Source organism: Passer montanus, unplaced genomic scaffold (genome assembly GCF_014805655.1).
Source record: "Passer montanus isolate IOZ18808 unplaced genomic scaffold, ASM1480565v1 scaffold27, whole genome shotgun sequence".
Classification (NCBI taxonomy): Eukaryota; Metazoa; Chordata; class Aves; order Passeriformes; family Passeridae; genus Passer; species Passer montanus.
Window position 1 is genome coordinate 1302922 of NW_024367372.1, and position 12979 is coordinate 1315900.

The 12979-nt window shown below is 43.9% G+C and overlaps 1 protein-coding gene across 11 annotated transcripts in view; it reads right to left on the bottom strand.

The window, feature by feature from the left end:
• Positions 1–12979, bottom strand: part of KTN1 (kinectin 1) — a 57929-nt gene that overhangs the window by 6655 nt on the left and 38295 nt on the right. For 5 of the 11 annotated variants that reach the window (XM_039712656.1, XM_039712649.1, XM_039712648.1 and 2 more), the window contains 11 exons: positions 12412–12502; positions 10388–10474; positions 8429–8518; positions 7373–7453; positions 6723–6812; positions 6547–6639; positions 4990–5061; positions 4463–4546; positions 4183–4266; positions 1851–1934; positions 437–529 (listed from right to left, as the gene is read on the bottom strand). In XM_039712656.1, coding sequence (XP_039568590.1) covers positions 437–529; positions 1851–1934; positions 4183–4266; positions 4463–4546; positions 4990–5061; positions 6547–6639; positions 6723–6812; positions 7373–7453; positions 8429–8518; positions 10388–10474; positions 12412–12502 — 949 coding nt within the window. The remainder of the gene's footprint in view (positions 1–436; positions 530–1850; positions 1935–4182; positions 4267–4462; positions 4547–4989; positions 5062–6546; positions 6640–6722; positions 6813–7372; positions 7454–8428; positions 8519–10387; positions 10475–12411; positions 12503–12979) is intronic. The other 6 variants (XM_039712659.1, XM_039712654.1, XM_039712655.1 and 3 more) reach the window with 5 other exon arrangements.

Below are 12979 nucleotides of genomic sequence, written 5' to 3' on the forward strand. Positions count from 1 at the left end.
CTGGCAGGAGAATCTGAGTGTTGCAGGTTGTGCAAGACTGCCTTTCTTTGGCATTACTGATGTCAGAAGGGCCAACCCAACAGTGTTTTCAGCCCACATAGTCATCAGCAGAGTAATTTTTGGCTTCTCTTTTCCCTTCTTGAAGGGACAAGTCTGGGGATCTCCCCACTTTTGCCCAAACCAAACAAAAAACCCACCAAAAGCCCAGAATCTCTCTCCTCCCTCCTGTGCAAATCTGAGCCACAGGAAGGAGGTCACGATCCAGACAGCAGCAAAATTCCCAGTGAATCCTTGACACCCTGGCAAGCTGTAGCACTGGAATCTTCATGAAGCCCCAACCACCCAAACATCCTGATCCTCTGCTGGATCTCACTTCCCAAAGTTGCCACTTTGAGATTTGAGTGGCCCCTGAGCACGAGCTCCAGGAATCACTCACCGAGTCTGTGCAAACGTCGCTGTTTTCAATAACATTGGCATCCCCAAAAACCTTCCCAATTTCTCTCTCCAGAGCTGCCAAAGACTCCTGGGCCTGTAAGGGAAAGACAGGATAAAAAAAAAAAAAAACTTATTAAAAAGAAAGAAAGAAACAGGGAAGGCACAACAATTAGCAAAGCCCCACCTCCCTGAGAGCACCAGAGACACAGGAAATCAGTGTTCAGCAGGAAATCTGTTTTATGCCAGATTTGCTCCAGGGACCAACCCATTTGCCATGACTGACATGTCTCCTCACAATCAGCATGTTGCATGTCAGCCTGTCTGCATCTGAGAGCAATCCTACAGGGAAGCTTTAATAGTCTCACATCAGGTTATCAGGTAAAAATCATGCAGTATATTCCATAAGAGCAGGAGTGCAGGTCTCCAAAATCCTAACCCCAGTCTGTGTTTATGTAGGATATACCATGAACCATGGACATCAGCACAGCTGGCTTTGTATGTCAACACCCAACATAACTGTCCAGAGCAAAATGTTTTCAATTCTTTATTACAGCAGGTTTCCTTTAGCTTCCCACCTCCTCCAGTGCTTTTGTGATCACCTATCCCTGTCCAGGACAAGATATGCTCCCCCAACAGCATTTCCCACTCCAATCCTGGAAGAACTCAGCCCAATTTGATACTGTGCTGGAGGAACAAGGTGTTGCAGAATCTGGAGCTAGAGCCCAGCCATTCCACAGGCTATTCCTGTCTCCATTCACCAATTCTCCCATGTCATCTTTGTTTCTGGAGTGACAGACAGCAGTGAGACCTCTCATGCTTCAAGATTTTCCACTCCAACCCATCTTGTAACAGCAGTCATTGAACAAAAGCACAGGAAACCCACCTGTTTGTCCCATCACACTTGCACAGATCTAACTTTTAGGATGTGCAGTCTCCTGGGTTACAGTGGATATGTCACCATGAGCAGAAGGGAAGATGCTTTGTAAAGCAGCTTGCAACCCTCTGCCATTTGAGACTGGATTTAAAAACCTGTAGTGTGGATGGAGGGCTGTGGGATGGGCTTTTTGTTAGGCTGGGGTTTCTTTTAAATAAAGAATTATTTGTCAGCCCCAAATCACCATTTGTGTCTACTGGCATAAAATGATCATGAACAGGGGAGTCTTTCAAGAAGGATGATTAAACAGAGCTTTTAGCTGCAGTTTTATAATTTCATCATTATCATTTTAGCTGCAGTTTCATGCATTTCTGACAAGCAAGTAGAGCTCTTACAGTCCCAGCCAGTGGAGCAAGACACCCCACCAGGCAGTCAACTCAAATCAAGTTCCTTCAAATCATCATTCCCATACTAAAAAACTACAGACATTGAGGGGTTTTGCTAACATTTACATGTGAAACTGCTAAAGGTCTCTGCTTACCTTGGGCAAGTCACCAGCTACTTTTTCTCTCTCATTTTGATCAACTTTGAGTTTTGATAGTGTTTCATTTAGCTGTGTTTTCAGCTGCAAAACAGTAATCAAGCAAATCAGTTCCACTCACACACACAGATCTCCTCTGTCTGTCCCAGGGATTAACCCAGTGCACATGGACTGCAAAGGCAGTAAGATTTACTAACAATTACTGCACACAGTGGATTAGTGGACATGTATGATGAGGTTTACCAGGACAGTCAAGGAAGAGAGACTCCATCTGTAAAGATAAAGGTAAAGAATGGAAACTACAGAAGACAAAAACGTGGTTGGCATTGGCTTCCTTACAAGTGGTTTCAACTTTTCAACTCTGTTCCAGTAGAAGCATCAGCCTCTCCAGCATCCTTATCAAGGGAGTCAGCCCAGACTCCAACTTAATTCACAGCAAGTATGCAAAAATGAAGATTGTCATCTTGCTACAGCAGGCTAAACAGTCTCTCTCTACTGCTGAATAAACTAAAAAGCTCTACTTATCATCTTAATAAAGCACCACTTACTGCAACTATGTTGACTTAACCAGTCTGTTAATGGCACATCAAGGCATGAATCACTGACAGGGGGATATTAACTTGTCGATTGTGTTTAGATTCAATCCAAAATAGTGAAACTATTTCAGTCAAGAGGGATGACTACTTTGTGCTGGCTGCAGTCAGTACTTAAACTGCAGCCTTTCCAAAGGATAGACAGTTTTTTAAAGGATATTTTGATTGCTCTTCAATACAGCACACAGAACCAGCCAGAGCACTTGAGGCTTGAGCCTCAAACAGAAGTGCTAACAAGGAGCTCGAGTGCCAATTTTGTTGGATTTGTGCCTCTGAAGTGTGCTGTGCTAATGTTCACTATTCCTCCTGTCAATCTTCCTGGAAGCCAGCAGGAGATTAAAGGAGGGAACAATGGGCTACTCAGAGCCCTGAATTTCTACTGACTCCAAACCTACACATTGTGTTCATCTCACCCTTGGAAGGCTTCCCCTTTGGAGCACCCGGGCTGGTGAATGCTGAGCTTACACATTTTTGGGAAGCTCCCCAGCAGTTTCAATTTTTCCTTGCTTACCTTTTAAATAGTGGGGAACCCATTCTGAAATGTCACAATTTCTACTCCTCAGCCTCCTGCAGAAGCCACTCACACACACTCAGGACAGCATTCCTGAGCCAGCTGCACCGAGGTGTTTTTTTAACACATCCTCACACTCCCACCAGCACAGCACCATCACATTGCACTCAAGCTGCCCTAGCAGGGAGCTCAGCTTTTTAAGCTTTTGTTGTGCACAGACATAATAAATTGTTGCCTCAAAGAGGTTGGTGTTTACTGATTAACTCCCAGATATGCATTCAATTCCCATTTTCCTTGCTTTCAGAATGAGAGGCTTTGCTTGCTGAGGCTAGTGTACCATTAACTTAAGCACGTTGTTACTGTGGTGGTGGTTATTTTTCTAAATCAGCTATTTCAGCCCAGCCACATCAGTGGCAGTAGCCTGGTTGTCCCATCATCCCACGACATGGTGACAGGAACAACCCTCCCTAATTCTGGCTCAAAAGCAGGAAAGCACTGGCCAAACACAAGCAGAGGAAGGCTCTGACTGCTCCTGCAGCCTTAAAAAACAGGTCACTGAAACAAGTGAGAAGGGAAAGGGCTCAAAATGGAAAACCATGCATCCTTAGGTCTATCCTATTAATCCAAGTCCTTCTTGAGAAAGCTGCTAGAGGAGCATTATTGGCTGGAAGTATTTCTAGCCAAACAGGCCATAACACATGCAAGCACCAAGCCAGCACAGCCATTCAGCAACAGCAGGGTGTCAGCAGCTGAATGGCTGAATACTCTGAATACATCCAGCTTTGGGTCTGGCCAATTTCTCTTCATCCAGAGCAGGATGGAAAAGGCTCTGCACAGTCAGAGCAGGGATAGCACTGCTGCATCCTCAAAAGCTTTGGGGGGGGAAAAAAACCCACCAGAGAATAATCCTACACTTAAACTGATGAGAGCACCACTTTTGTTGCTCCAAGGACATTACATTTGCTGCTGCATATGCCTACATTGCAAATCTTCTCAAGAAGTTTCAGGAATGAAAGTCTTACAGACTTTGGGAAAAAAGTCTTAAGAACCAGACATGCTATTGTTAGGAGCAGAGAAAAGAGACAAATTGTAAAAGTCAGACTACATAAATGATTTCAATGGACAAAAATATCAAGCTGAAGAGGTTAGCAGAACAGACAGGATTTGAAATAAATCTCCGCTTCAGACGTATGCTGGGAGCCTCGTTTGTGCCCAACAAGCTTCTTACCAAATTTAACTCTTCATTCTGTCTTACTGCTTCAGAATATGAATCATCAAGTTTTTTCTGCAATTCAGTCAAGAGATCTTTGAGCTGAAATGAAGTTTAGAGTTTTAGGATTTGTCTCCTTAGTATGCCCGTTCTCTTCTGCTCAGTTGTTAGTGTGCTGCTCTACCCTAAGGTCACAAGCACACAAACTCCTCAGCCACAGAGGCTAAGCACTAGGTTAGTTTGCCAGCCAACTGGTAACCAAAAGAAAAAAAAGTACAGCTTGGACAATTATGTTTACCTCTCTGACTTCTGAAACATAAGTGGATCGTTCTATTTCTGCCTTTTCTAGTTCACTTTCCAAATGTTCTCTCTCTTTTTTAAGCTAGAAACAGAAAAACAGAATTAAAACAGATGTTTTCAGTGCTTTCTTGCAGTATCATTTGCTTGATTTACAATTGACTGTAAATTTCTATCAAATATTCCATGATGTTTTGAGAGCATTTTCAAGCCCAGCGATTGCACAGATTTACACATCAGATTGCAGATTTAAACATCAAAAATAAGATAAAAAGAGAAAGAATCAAGCCCATGATTGTCAACAAGCAGTGAACTGCTCAGTCTCCCAAGAAAGAGCCCCAGTGGGTGAGTACAGAAGTAAAACCAAGAACAACTTTCAGCTTCTCTGCCTTTTAAAAACCCTGCCCCAAAGGCTCAGGTTACATTGCAGTACAGGCTGGGAGAAGTTCAGATTTACAGCGCGAGCCTAAATCGTGTTTCAACAACATAAAGCTTCAAAGACAAGAAGAAAAAACCACCTGCACCTACAGTTTCAACTTCTTTGTTTTCTTCCTTTAACCTCTCCACCTCGTGCTGCAAAGAAGTGACCACGGAACGCACCTGCAATTTGGGGGGACAAGAAAGATATTTACTTGGGTTGGTCTGAGACAAACTCTGCATAAATACACATGGTTATAGAAATTATCCGTACTACTTTATCCTAAGTATCTAAATATTGTATCCTAAAAATATTAGGGATGAAATCAGAGTGGCTGAATAAAACAAGATGCTTACTCAAATAATTCAATTCACTGAATCTACACCATTCCTACCTATTCCCAGCCCAAGTTCTCTGACACACTTAGAGCCCACATGCCTGAAAGATTAGGAACATAAGCACTAATCCATCTGTCCATTAGCCATGGTAAGGAAAATATCCTTCCCAGACTGGGAATACTCACCATCCACATACCCAAACCCAGCATTTTTAGCCTTATTTGGGGCTGTGTAAGTGCAGCAGATGGCAGCACATCTATAGTTCCAGATCTGACAGCCTTTATAAGCCCCTCAAACAAGATGTTTATAAATCATCTGTTTGCTGCCAGGCTCACACAGTGGCACTCAAATTTACTAAGCAGAGATACTTTAGAAATTACTTCATAAAAAAAAACTGTTTGACCTACTTTAATTCTAGATTAGAAAATAAACATAAAAGCCCTTTTTCTTCCCACTTTTGCTATCAACAGAGCCTTCCTAAAAGGAAAGCTTTGCAGGCAATTTCAAGTGTAATTAGTTGACCATAATGGATTGAGCAGCACTTTAACAGCTTTCAGAAAACTGTTATGATTTTATGATACTTCAATTTTAGCACAATGAGTCCATATATGCTCCCAAAAATACTCAGGAAAAAACAGAGCCCAAGTTACCAGGATCAGAAGAATATATATTCCTGGGCACATTAATGGGACACTTGTACAGTCAATCTTTGGCTTCCTATCCCATCAGCATTAATATTATTATTTATTATTTGGCTGCTTCCTGCAGCATCTGCAAAGGACTCTCCCTCTCTGGAATTGTCCAAGGCCAGGCTGGACAGGGCTTGGGACAACCTGGGATAGTGGAAGGTGTCCCTGCCATGGCAGGGGTGGAACTGGATGAGCTTTAAGGTCCTTCCAACCCAAACCATTCTGTGATTCTGTGACTGTGACACAGATTTATCATAATAGTCAAAGACTTTATACCTGTTCTGTTTATTTTTCTTGCTTCTGTAAAAATGGCAACAAAAATGATGACATAAATCTAAAGATATCAACAAATCTTCCATTTTTCAGTCTCTTTAGTGGAAATACATTAGTTCAAAAATTAAAATCCAGCCTTTACATGAAGCTAAGTATCACAGCACTAAAATACCACTGATATGAGGAATCATTCCTATTACACTCGTTGCAGGCTTCACCCTTTTCATCCCCTGGTCATGCACACATCAAACCAGGCAGCCAGGGCTGTTCCACACCTGCCTTCACAGACCTCAGACACCCTCTGTGACTTCAAGCAGAACTTGCCTGGCTGCTGAGGAAAAAAAAAAAAAAACAACTTCAGAAATACCTGTTTAAGTTCCTTCTGTGATTCTTCAACTTTTATCTTCCATTTGCTTTCTTCCTCTTCCACACTCCTCTGTAGCCTTTGTAGAATCCCCTCCTAAGAAGAGAGAGGGATTTGAAAGCTCAGAGCAGAAGAAAGGCAGCTGGAACATCACAGAGGTGACCAGGCATCCCACTTACTGTCTCTGCCAGAACAGATTTGTATTTCTCACACTCCAGCTGCAGCAGGATGTGCATCTCCTCAGCCTCCTTCAACTTCTGCTCCATAGCCTGGCAAAGGAGGAAAGGCATCACAAGAGTCACATCTCAGTGGATGGATTTCAGTTCTATTCATCTTATTTCAACAAGCTGGTATCACTCCTGGGCAGGTCTGTCTTTCCAACCCATGAAAAAGTAACAGCAAGTGCAGTGTTCACCTACAACTCTCAATACTCAGTCACAAACCTTGAGTTACTGTAAAAAAACCTATTACTTAAAAAAAAAGGATGATGGGGGTTTTCAATTTCATCAGCTCACAATTCCACAAGGTACCTATCAAAGATGCAAATACATTTCTGTGAAAATCTGAACAGCAGGTTGCCCAGAGAAGCTGTGGCTGACTCATCTCTGGAAGTGTTCAAGGCCAGGCTGCATGAGGCTGAACAACCTGGCCAAGGCAGAGGGGCTGGAACTGGATCATCTTTAACCCAAACCATTCTAGAATTAATATAAAACAATTTTCTTGTGACTTGTCTGAGAACCTGAACTTCCCAACCCACAGCACAATTTGTAAGATTTATACTGGACAAATCCATTATGCCACACAGCAGCTGCCCATTTTTTGTGCCTACCTTGACATCCTCTGATCCTGAAGCCTCTCTTAGGTATTCTTTAGCCATCTTTTCAAACCCACATATCCACTCACTGTGGCTCTGTTGGGAAATCATTCAGTTAAGGCTGAGAACAACCTCAGGAAAGCTCTCCTCAGGACACTGGCCTCCCCACTGCTGAGGGAGCAGTGTCCCAGGTCCCTGGAGCTCACACACAGCCCCTGGTTGTTGTGCAGCCAGTGCCACACACAGCTGGCAGCAGCCCAGGAGCACGAGGTGATGAGACACACACACAGTTCAGGGGGGCCTGGATGAGCTGAAATGCAGCTGGGTGACAGAGGACTCCCTGCAAGTGTCAGGGCTCTGCATAAGCATTTGAAGATTCAAATGGGATTTTCCCCAAACCCCTGAGCACTTCAAGCAGATGCTGTGTAACTCTAAGAAGGTTGTTTTATAACCCTACAGAAAGTCCTTTTATCAAGACACTGACTTTAATTTGGGAACAATTTTAAATATGAATATTCAAAACCTCTAAGGGTTATAAATGAAATGCACAAATTGATGTTATTCACCCCATCATGAACCCAGGGTACTTTCCCTGCAAATCACTGAAAGCCACCAAAAATATAAAATATAAAATCAGTGCTTGGGAACAAAATAAACCCCCCCTAAATTGTATTAACTGTCACTGAGGCACTGCAGCTCCTCTGGAAAGGCTGGGAATATCCAGATCCCCACTGTGCCAGGCAGTGAGCAAACACAGCAGGCATTACCCACACCTGAAAATTTACTATCTCAGTGAGACACAAGATAACACAGACAGGTAGATCAGATGCTGGGGCATAAAAACCACAAGACAGTAACTTTGATTTTGCTCTTTTAACACTTCTTGAAGCAACCTGTCCACAGCTTTGCCTCCCTGTGCAAGTACAGGCACCACCAGCAAGAGACACTCTCACCCCACTGCAAAAACCGTGGGACAGAGGGGCTGTGAGGAAACACTCCAGGACTGCCCAGCCCAGCAGGAGCAGAGCTCCCTGACCCCAGCAGGAGGTTTAGAAGATCCACTTCTCTTACCATGTTGGAAGGAAGAGAGACTTTGGGGAAGAGCTTCTGGAGGAGCTGGCGTGTCTCCACCTCGGCAGCTTCCAAGTGCTGCTGCTTCTCCTAAAGCAAGAGGAGGGCACAGGTGACATTGGGCACCACGCTCACCGACCTGGCAACAGCCTCTCCTCTGCCTACAGCAATTTACTTAACCCAGGAAGTCTTTTTCTAAGTGAGAAAGGAGCTATAGTCTCTAAAATTGCAGTAAATTGCCTCAGAAATGGGCACCAAATTGCTTCAGAATTTGGCCTTTGCATTTGTTCTCGCTTAAGCTTTTATTTTCTGAAGTTCTCCTCCAATCTAGCCTGTTTGTACAGAAATTACACCATTATTCACTTGTCCACAACACAAACTGCACTGTGCTGAGTAACTGCATCCACAGATCGCACCAGCCCTGCCACTCAAGTGAAGTGAGCTCAAAATCAAATACTTTGGACAATCAACTATTTTTATTTTCTAATCTGTACTTTTAAAATAATTTTAGGTGTGAAAAAAAATCACTGTAAGGTAACATCATCACTTCAAAAACAGAGAATTAAAATCAAAAGGAAACTTTGTGTTAATGCACATTTGAACCAGGCCAAGAAAGTAAGACTTTCAAACAATACTTTTAAAACCTTAAGAGGAAGCCACTTACATCCTCTTTTCCCAACCCTGGATGCAATGGGAGATAATTATTAGAGCTGTGTGACAATCTCCTGGTGTTTTTTGTTATTTGCTCTGCAAATATAAATATCCAGAGCCACAGGCAGCACAGATCTGTCCTTCCATGTATTTAACATTAAAAGCAGAGCAGCCACGGGACATGTGCTTGCAGCAGATTGGGTTAGTTCAGCCATACAACACTCAGGCTCCCACTTAAACTTAGGACATGTGCTTGCTGTGCTTGTGGCAGATTGGGTTAGTTCAGCCATACAACACTCAGGCTCCCACTTAAACTTAAATGCAGAAAGCCTGAAACACTGCACAAAAGGGCAGCTTTCAGCCCAAATCCTCCACTGATAATTTGGGATTGTTTTTCCCTTTGACATCAGTGCTGCTGCCTGGCTGCTCTGAGTTCCTGCACTGCAAGGGATCGGTGGCGTGAGCAGGTTGAGATTCAGAGACAGAAACAGACAGGAGACATTAGGTGGTGAGGCTGTGCTGGGTGTTAGTTGGCAGCCATTTAGGAGCCACCAGGAAGGGGCAAAAGGCTGTTTGTTGAAGTCTTCCAGCTGCAGGAGAAAGCAGGCAAGCATTAGCACACAGTGAGAGCAGGGACAGGCTCCAGCAGCTCAGAGAGAGACAGCTCCAAAACACACACACCACCCCAAAGCAGAGCTCCTCTGCTCCTGGCTGCTGGTCTTAGGGTTAGTTGGATGCTTTTTCTTTTTGAGTTCTGCACAGTGGTAATGAACACTGGATCAGGCCTATGGCAAACACAAGCTCCTTTGAAAGCAATTTGCATCCCAGATCATTTTGAACACTGGTCCAATATTCCCTGTCATGCTTCACATGCCTTCAAAGAGGAAATTCACAGCTGTGGTGAGAACGTTCTGAGAAGCTCCCAGATTTTTTAATAATAATTTAGTCCTGGTTCTTCCCAGGTCCAACAGATTTGTTCAAGCACAGTCAAAACCCAGTAGAAGAAAGCAGGTTGCTCACCAGCACAGCTTTTCTGGAGCTCCCCACAAACCAAAACAATTCACGACAGCTCTAACAATTATGCAAACAGAAATCAAAAGTCAGCATGCCCACAAACTAACCATTAAAAAAAAAAAGCAACAACCTAAAGACAACAGGAAGAAGCAGAGGTGAAAGTATATGAATGATCACTCAGAAGAGATTATACTTAAACTGCAGTAAAAGTTAAATGTCTCCATTTCACTTAAAGAACCAGCTGCAGATCTGCTTCTAGCTTAACGCATCATTTCTAGCAGTCAACATTACAACCTTGGCAGTCTTGTTCACTTTGTCCTGCAGCAATTTTTCAGTTGATGCCAATGCTTCCATTGCTTCCCAGTTTTTCTCCCGAAGGTCCTAATCATTTTTAGAAAGAATGATTTCAGTTCAGCCAATACTCAAACTGTTTTCGCTTTTACTTCAGAGAAATATTTTGCATTACATTCCACCATTTGCATTTAAATGCTGGTTACTGCAAGGTGATTTTGCTGGGGGAGTACGACATACACTAGCAAAAACAAGTGTGATGTTCAAAAAGTCTGAATGAAAAGAGGTGGGGGGAAAATGCCAATTTCTGCCCAACCTGTCCCCATGTCCAAAACTGATGCAAGTGTTACTGCAGAGCGTTATCACTACAGCGACCCCACACTTTGACTGCACTTGTAAGAAGAAAGAGGGAAGTTTCAAAAGTAGTGAGGAACACAGACACCAAACCACAGATTACACAACAGAGTGTTAGGCGTGTTGCAGTGCAGAACCCAGCATGGACCCAGGAGACATGGAGGTGTGCACATTTACATCCCTGATCCTGCAACCAGACCTCAGCCCAAACCCCGGCGCTGATTCCGGGAACACACAGCTCAGGGTTTGCAGCTCCCTCCACTGCACCCACAGAGAACTGGTTTGGTGCTCAGCAGAACTCCTGGGAGGCTCTGGGATTTCAGAAGAGGTGAGCACATCCCAGATCCACGTGGGAAGGCCATGGTGCCAGGCTCCTGTGTCTTTCTTGGCGAGGTCATCAAACGTGTACTCCACAAGATGTCAACACCATCAGTGAGAGCCTGAGAGCTCTTCTAAGAGCAGCCTCACTGCTCCTCTCTAGCAAGGATGGTGGGGCCTTGCAGCAAGGAGATTACACTGCTTGGGATTTAGATTTAATTTTTTCCAACCCTCAGAGCAAATCTCCTTTAGCAAAGGGTTATTTTGGAAAGGTTGCATTTTGAATTCATCAAAAGCCTATCAAGCACCTACACTAGCTTTACTTTACTACTTCTATTAGCCCACAATCCTAAGGGCTGTTCACAGGATATAAACAACATTGGATAAAACTGAGAAAAAGCTGGGACCCACAGGCCTGGTCTGCCTTTAGCAGCAGCCAGACTTTGCCTGCAGCACAAAGGGTATTGAGACCTTGTAAATCTGCAGGAAATAAACCTTCTGTTCTACCTTTCCAGCTCATCATCTGTCTTCTGAGTCTACTCAGCCTCTTGCTCTCTACTTTATTTCAGCTCTTAAACAGCACTCCTTGCTCAAAAGTTCTCAGTATTTTCCTTGTGCATTTTCCTTAGATTGTTTGACTATTAAGAAATAAAGCTTATTGCCTGGTATTCATTGGGTTTTACAGGGTATCAAGGAGAGATAGGTGAGACAAACACCCTGTATTTTAACTTTCTTCCATATAACTTAAAAGATAACACTCCCCTGCCCTGCACTTCCATTCCATTACAAGGAAGTAACTGCACAGCTCTGTGATGGAAGATACAATCTTTAATTCCATCTACAAAGAACCCACACTGCACCATCAGCAGCTGATGTGCAGGAAGGCTCAGTCTTTCACTTCCTTTGGAAGATCAGGATTAGCCACTATTAGGAATGGGAAGAGCCAGATCTGAGCACCCTGAAGGTAATGCCTCCCATGTCCCCACACAAGGACCAGAACTCTGTCAGAGCACAGCACCTTTCCTCCTCCCACCCTCCCTGCCCTTGGCAAAGGACACGTTTCTGAACAGGGTTAAACAGGCTTGAATCCAAATCCAAGAACTTGCTGTGGGATGTGTCCCTTAGCAAGTCTCCTTCCTCTCATCTAATCAACAAATTGTCCAGGAGCTGACACAACTCTGAGCAGTGAAGTCAGGTGTGCTGTGTCACTCCCAAGAGGAAAGGAGCACCCAGGGACACAACACAGCTGTCAGAAAAGCTCTCTGCAAAATGTCCCAGGCCTCAAGGAGTGCTGGGAACACAGGTTTGGTTGTTTTGGGGGGTTTTCTGGAGTGGTGGGGGAAGAATTTCCTTACGTTGTTCTTTTTCCTCTGCTGCTCAAATGCATTTCTCTGAGAGGCGAGCTCGCTCTGGAGATTGGCAATTTCCTTCTCTTTGCCTGCAACCCTGAATTAACAAAGGGAACCACAAACAAGTCAGGAGACATTGAAGAAATTCCCAGTGAAGCACTGACACCCTTTCCCACACACTAACTTGCCTTCCCTTCCCTTTTCAGCTCTCTCTGAAAAGCTGTTTTCACTGACTTGGCAGCACTGCCTGCTTCCCACTGCTCCCTGAACCACTCAGCCTGAGCAAACCCATTGTAAAGCTGTTGTTTGCCTACAACAGGCATCTGCACACATTTAGCAAGGCCAGGGAAAGGCAACACATTAGCTGAGGGTAGAGTCAGCCAGCCCACGCCAGTACAACACCACAGAACAGGCACTGCCTGCTGCATGAGAGTGTTCCCTTTTAAGCACCTAATCCACAATTTGTAAGTCATTTAACTTAAAAGACAAATAATTCAGCAAGCCAAAGATGCATGACAGTGGCAATTTTCTTAGCACAATATAGCATTAGCTTCCACATAGTTATTTGATGTGC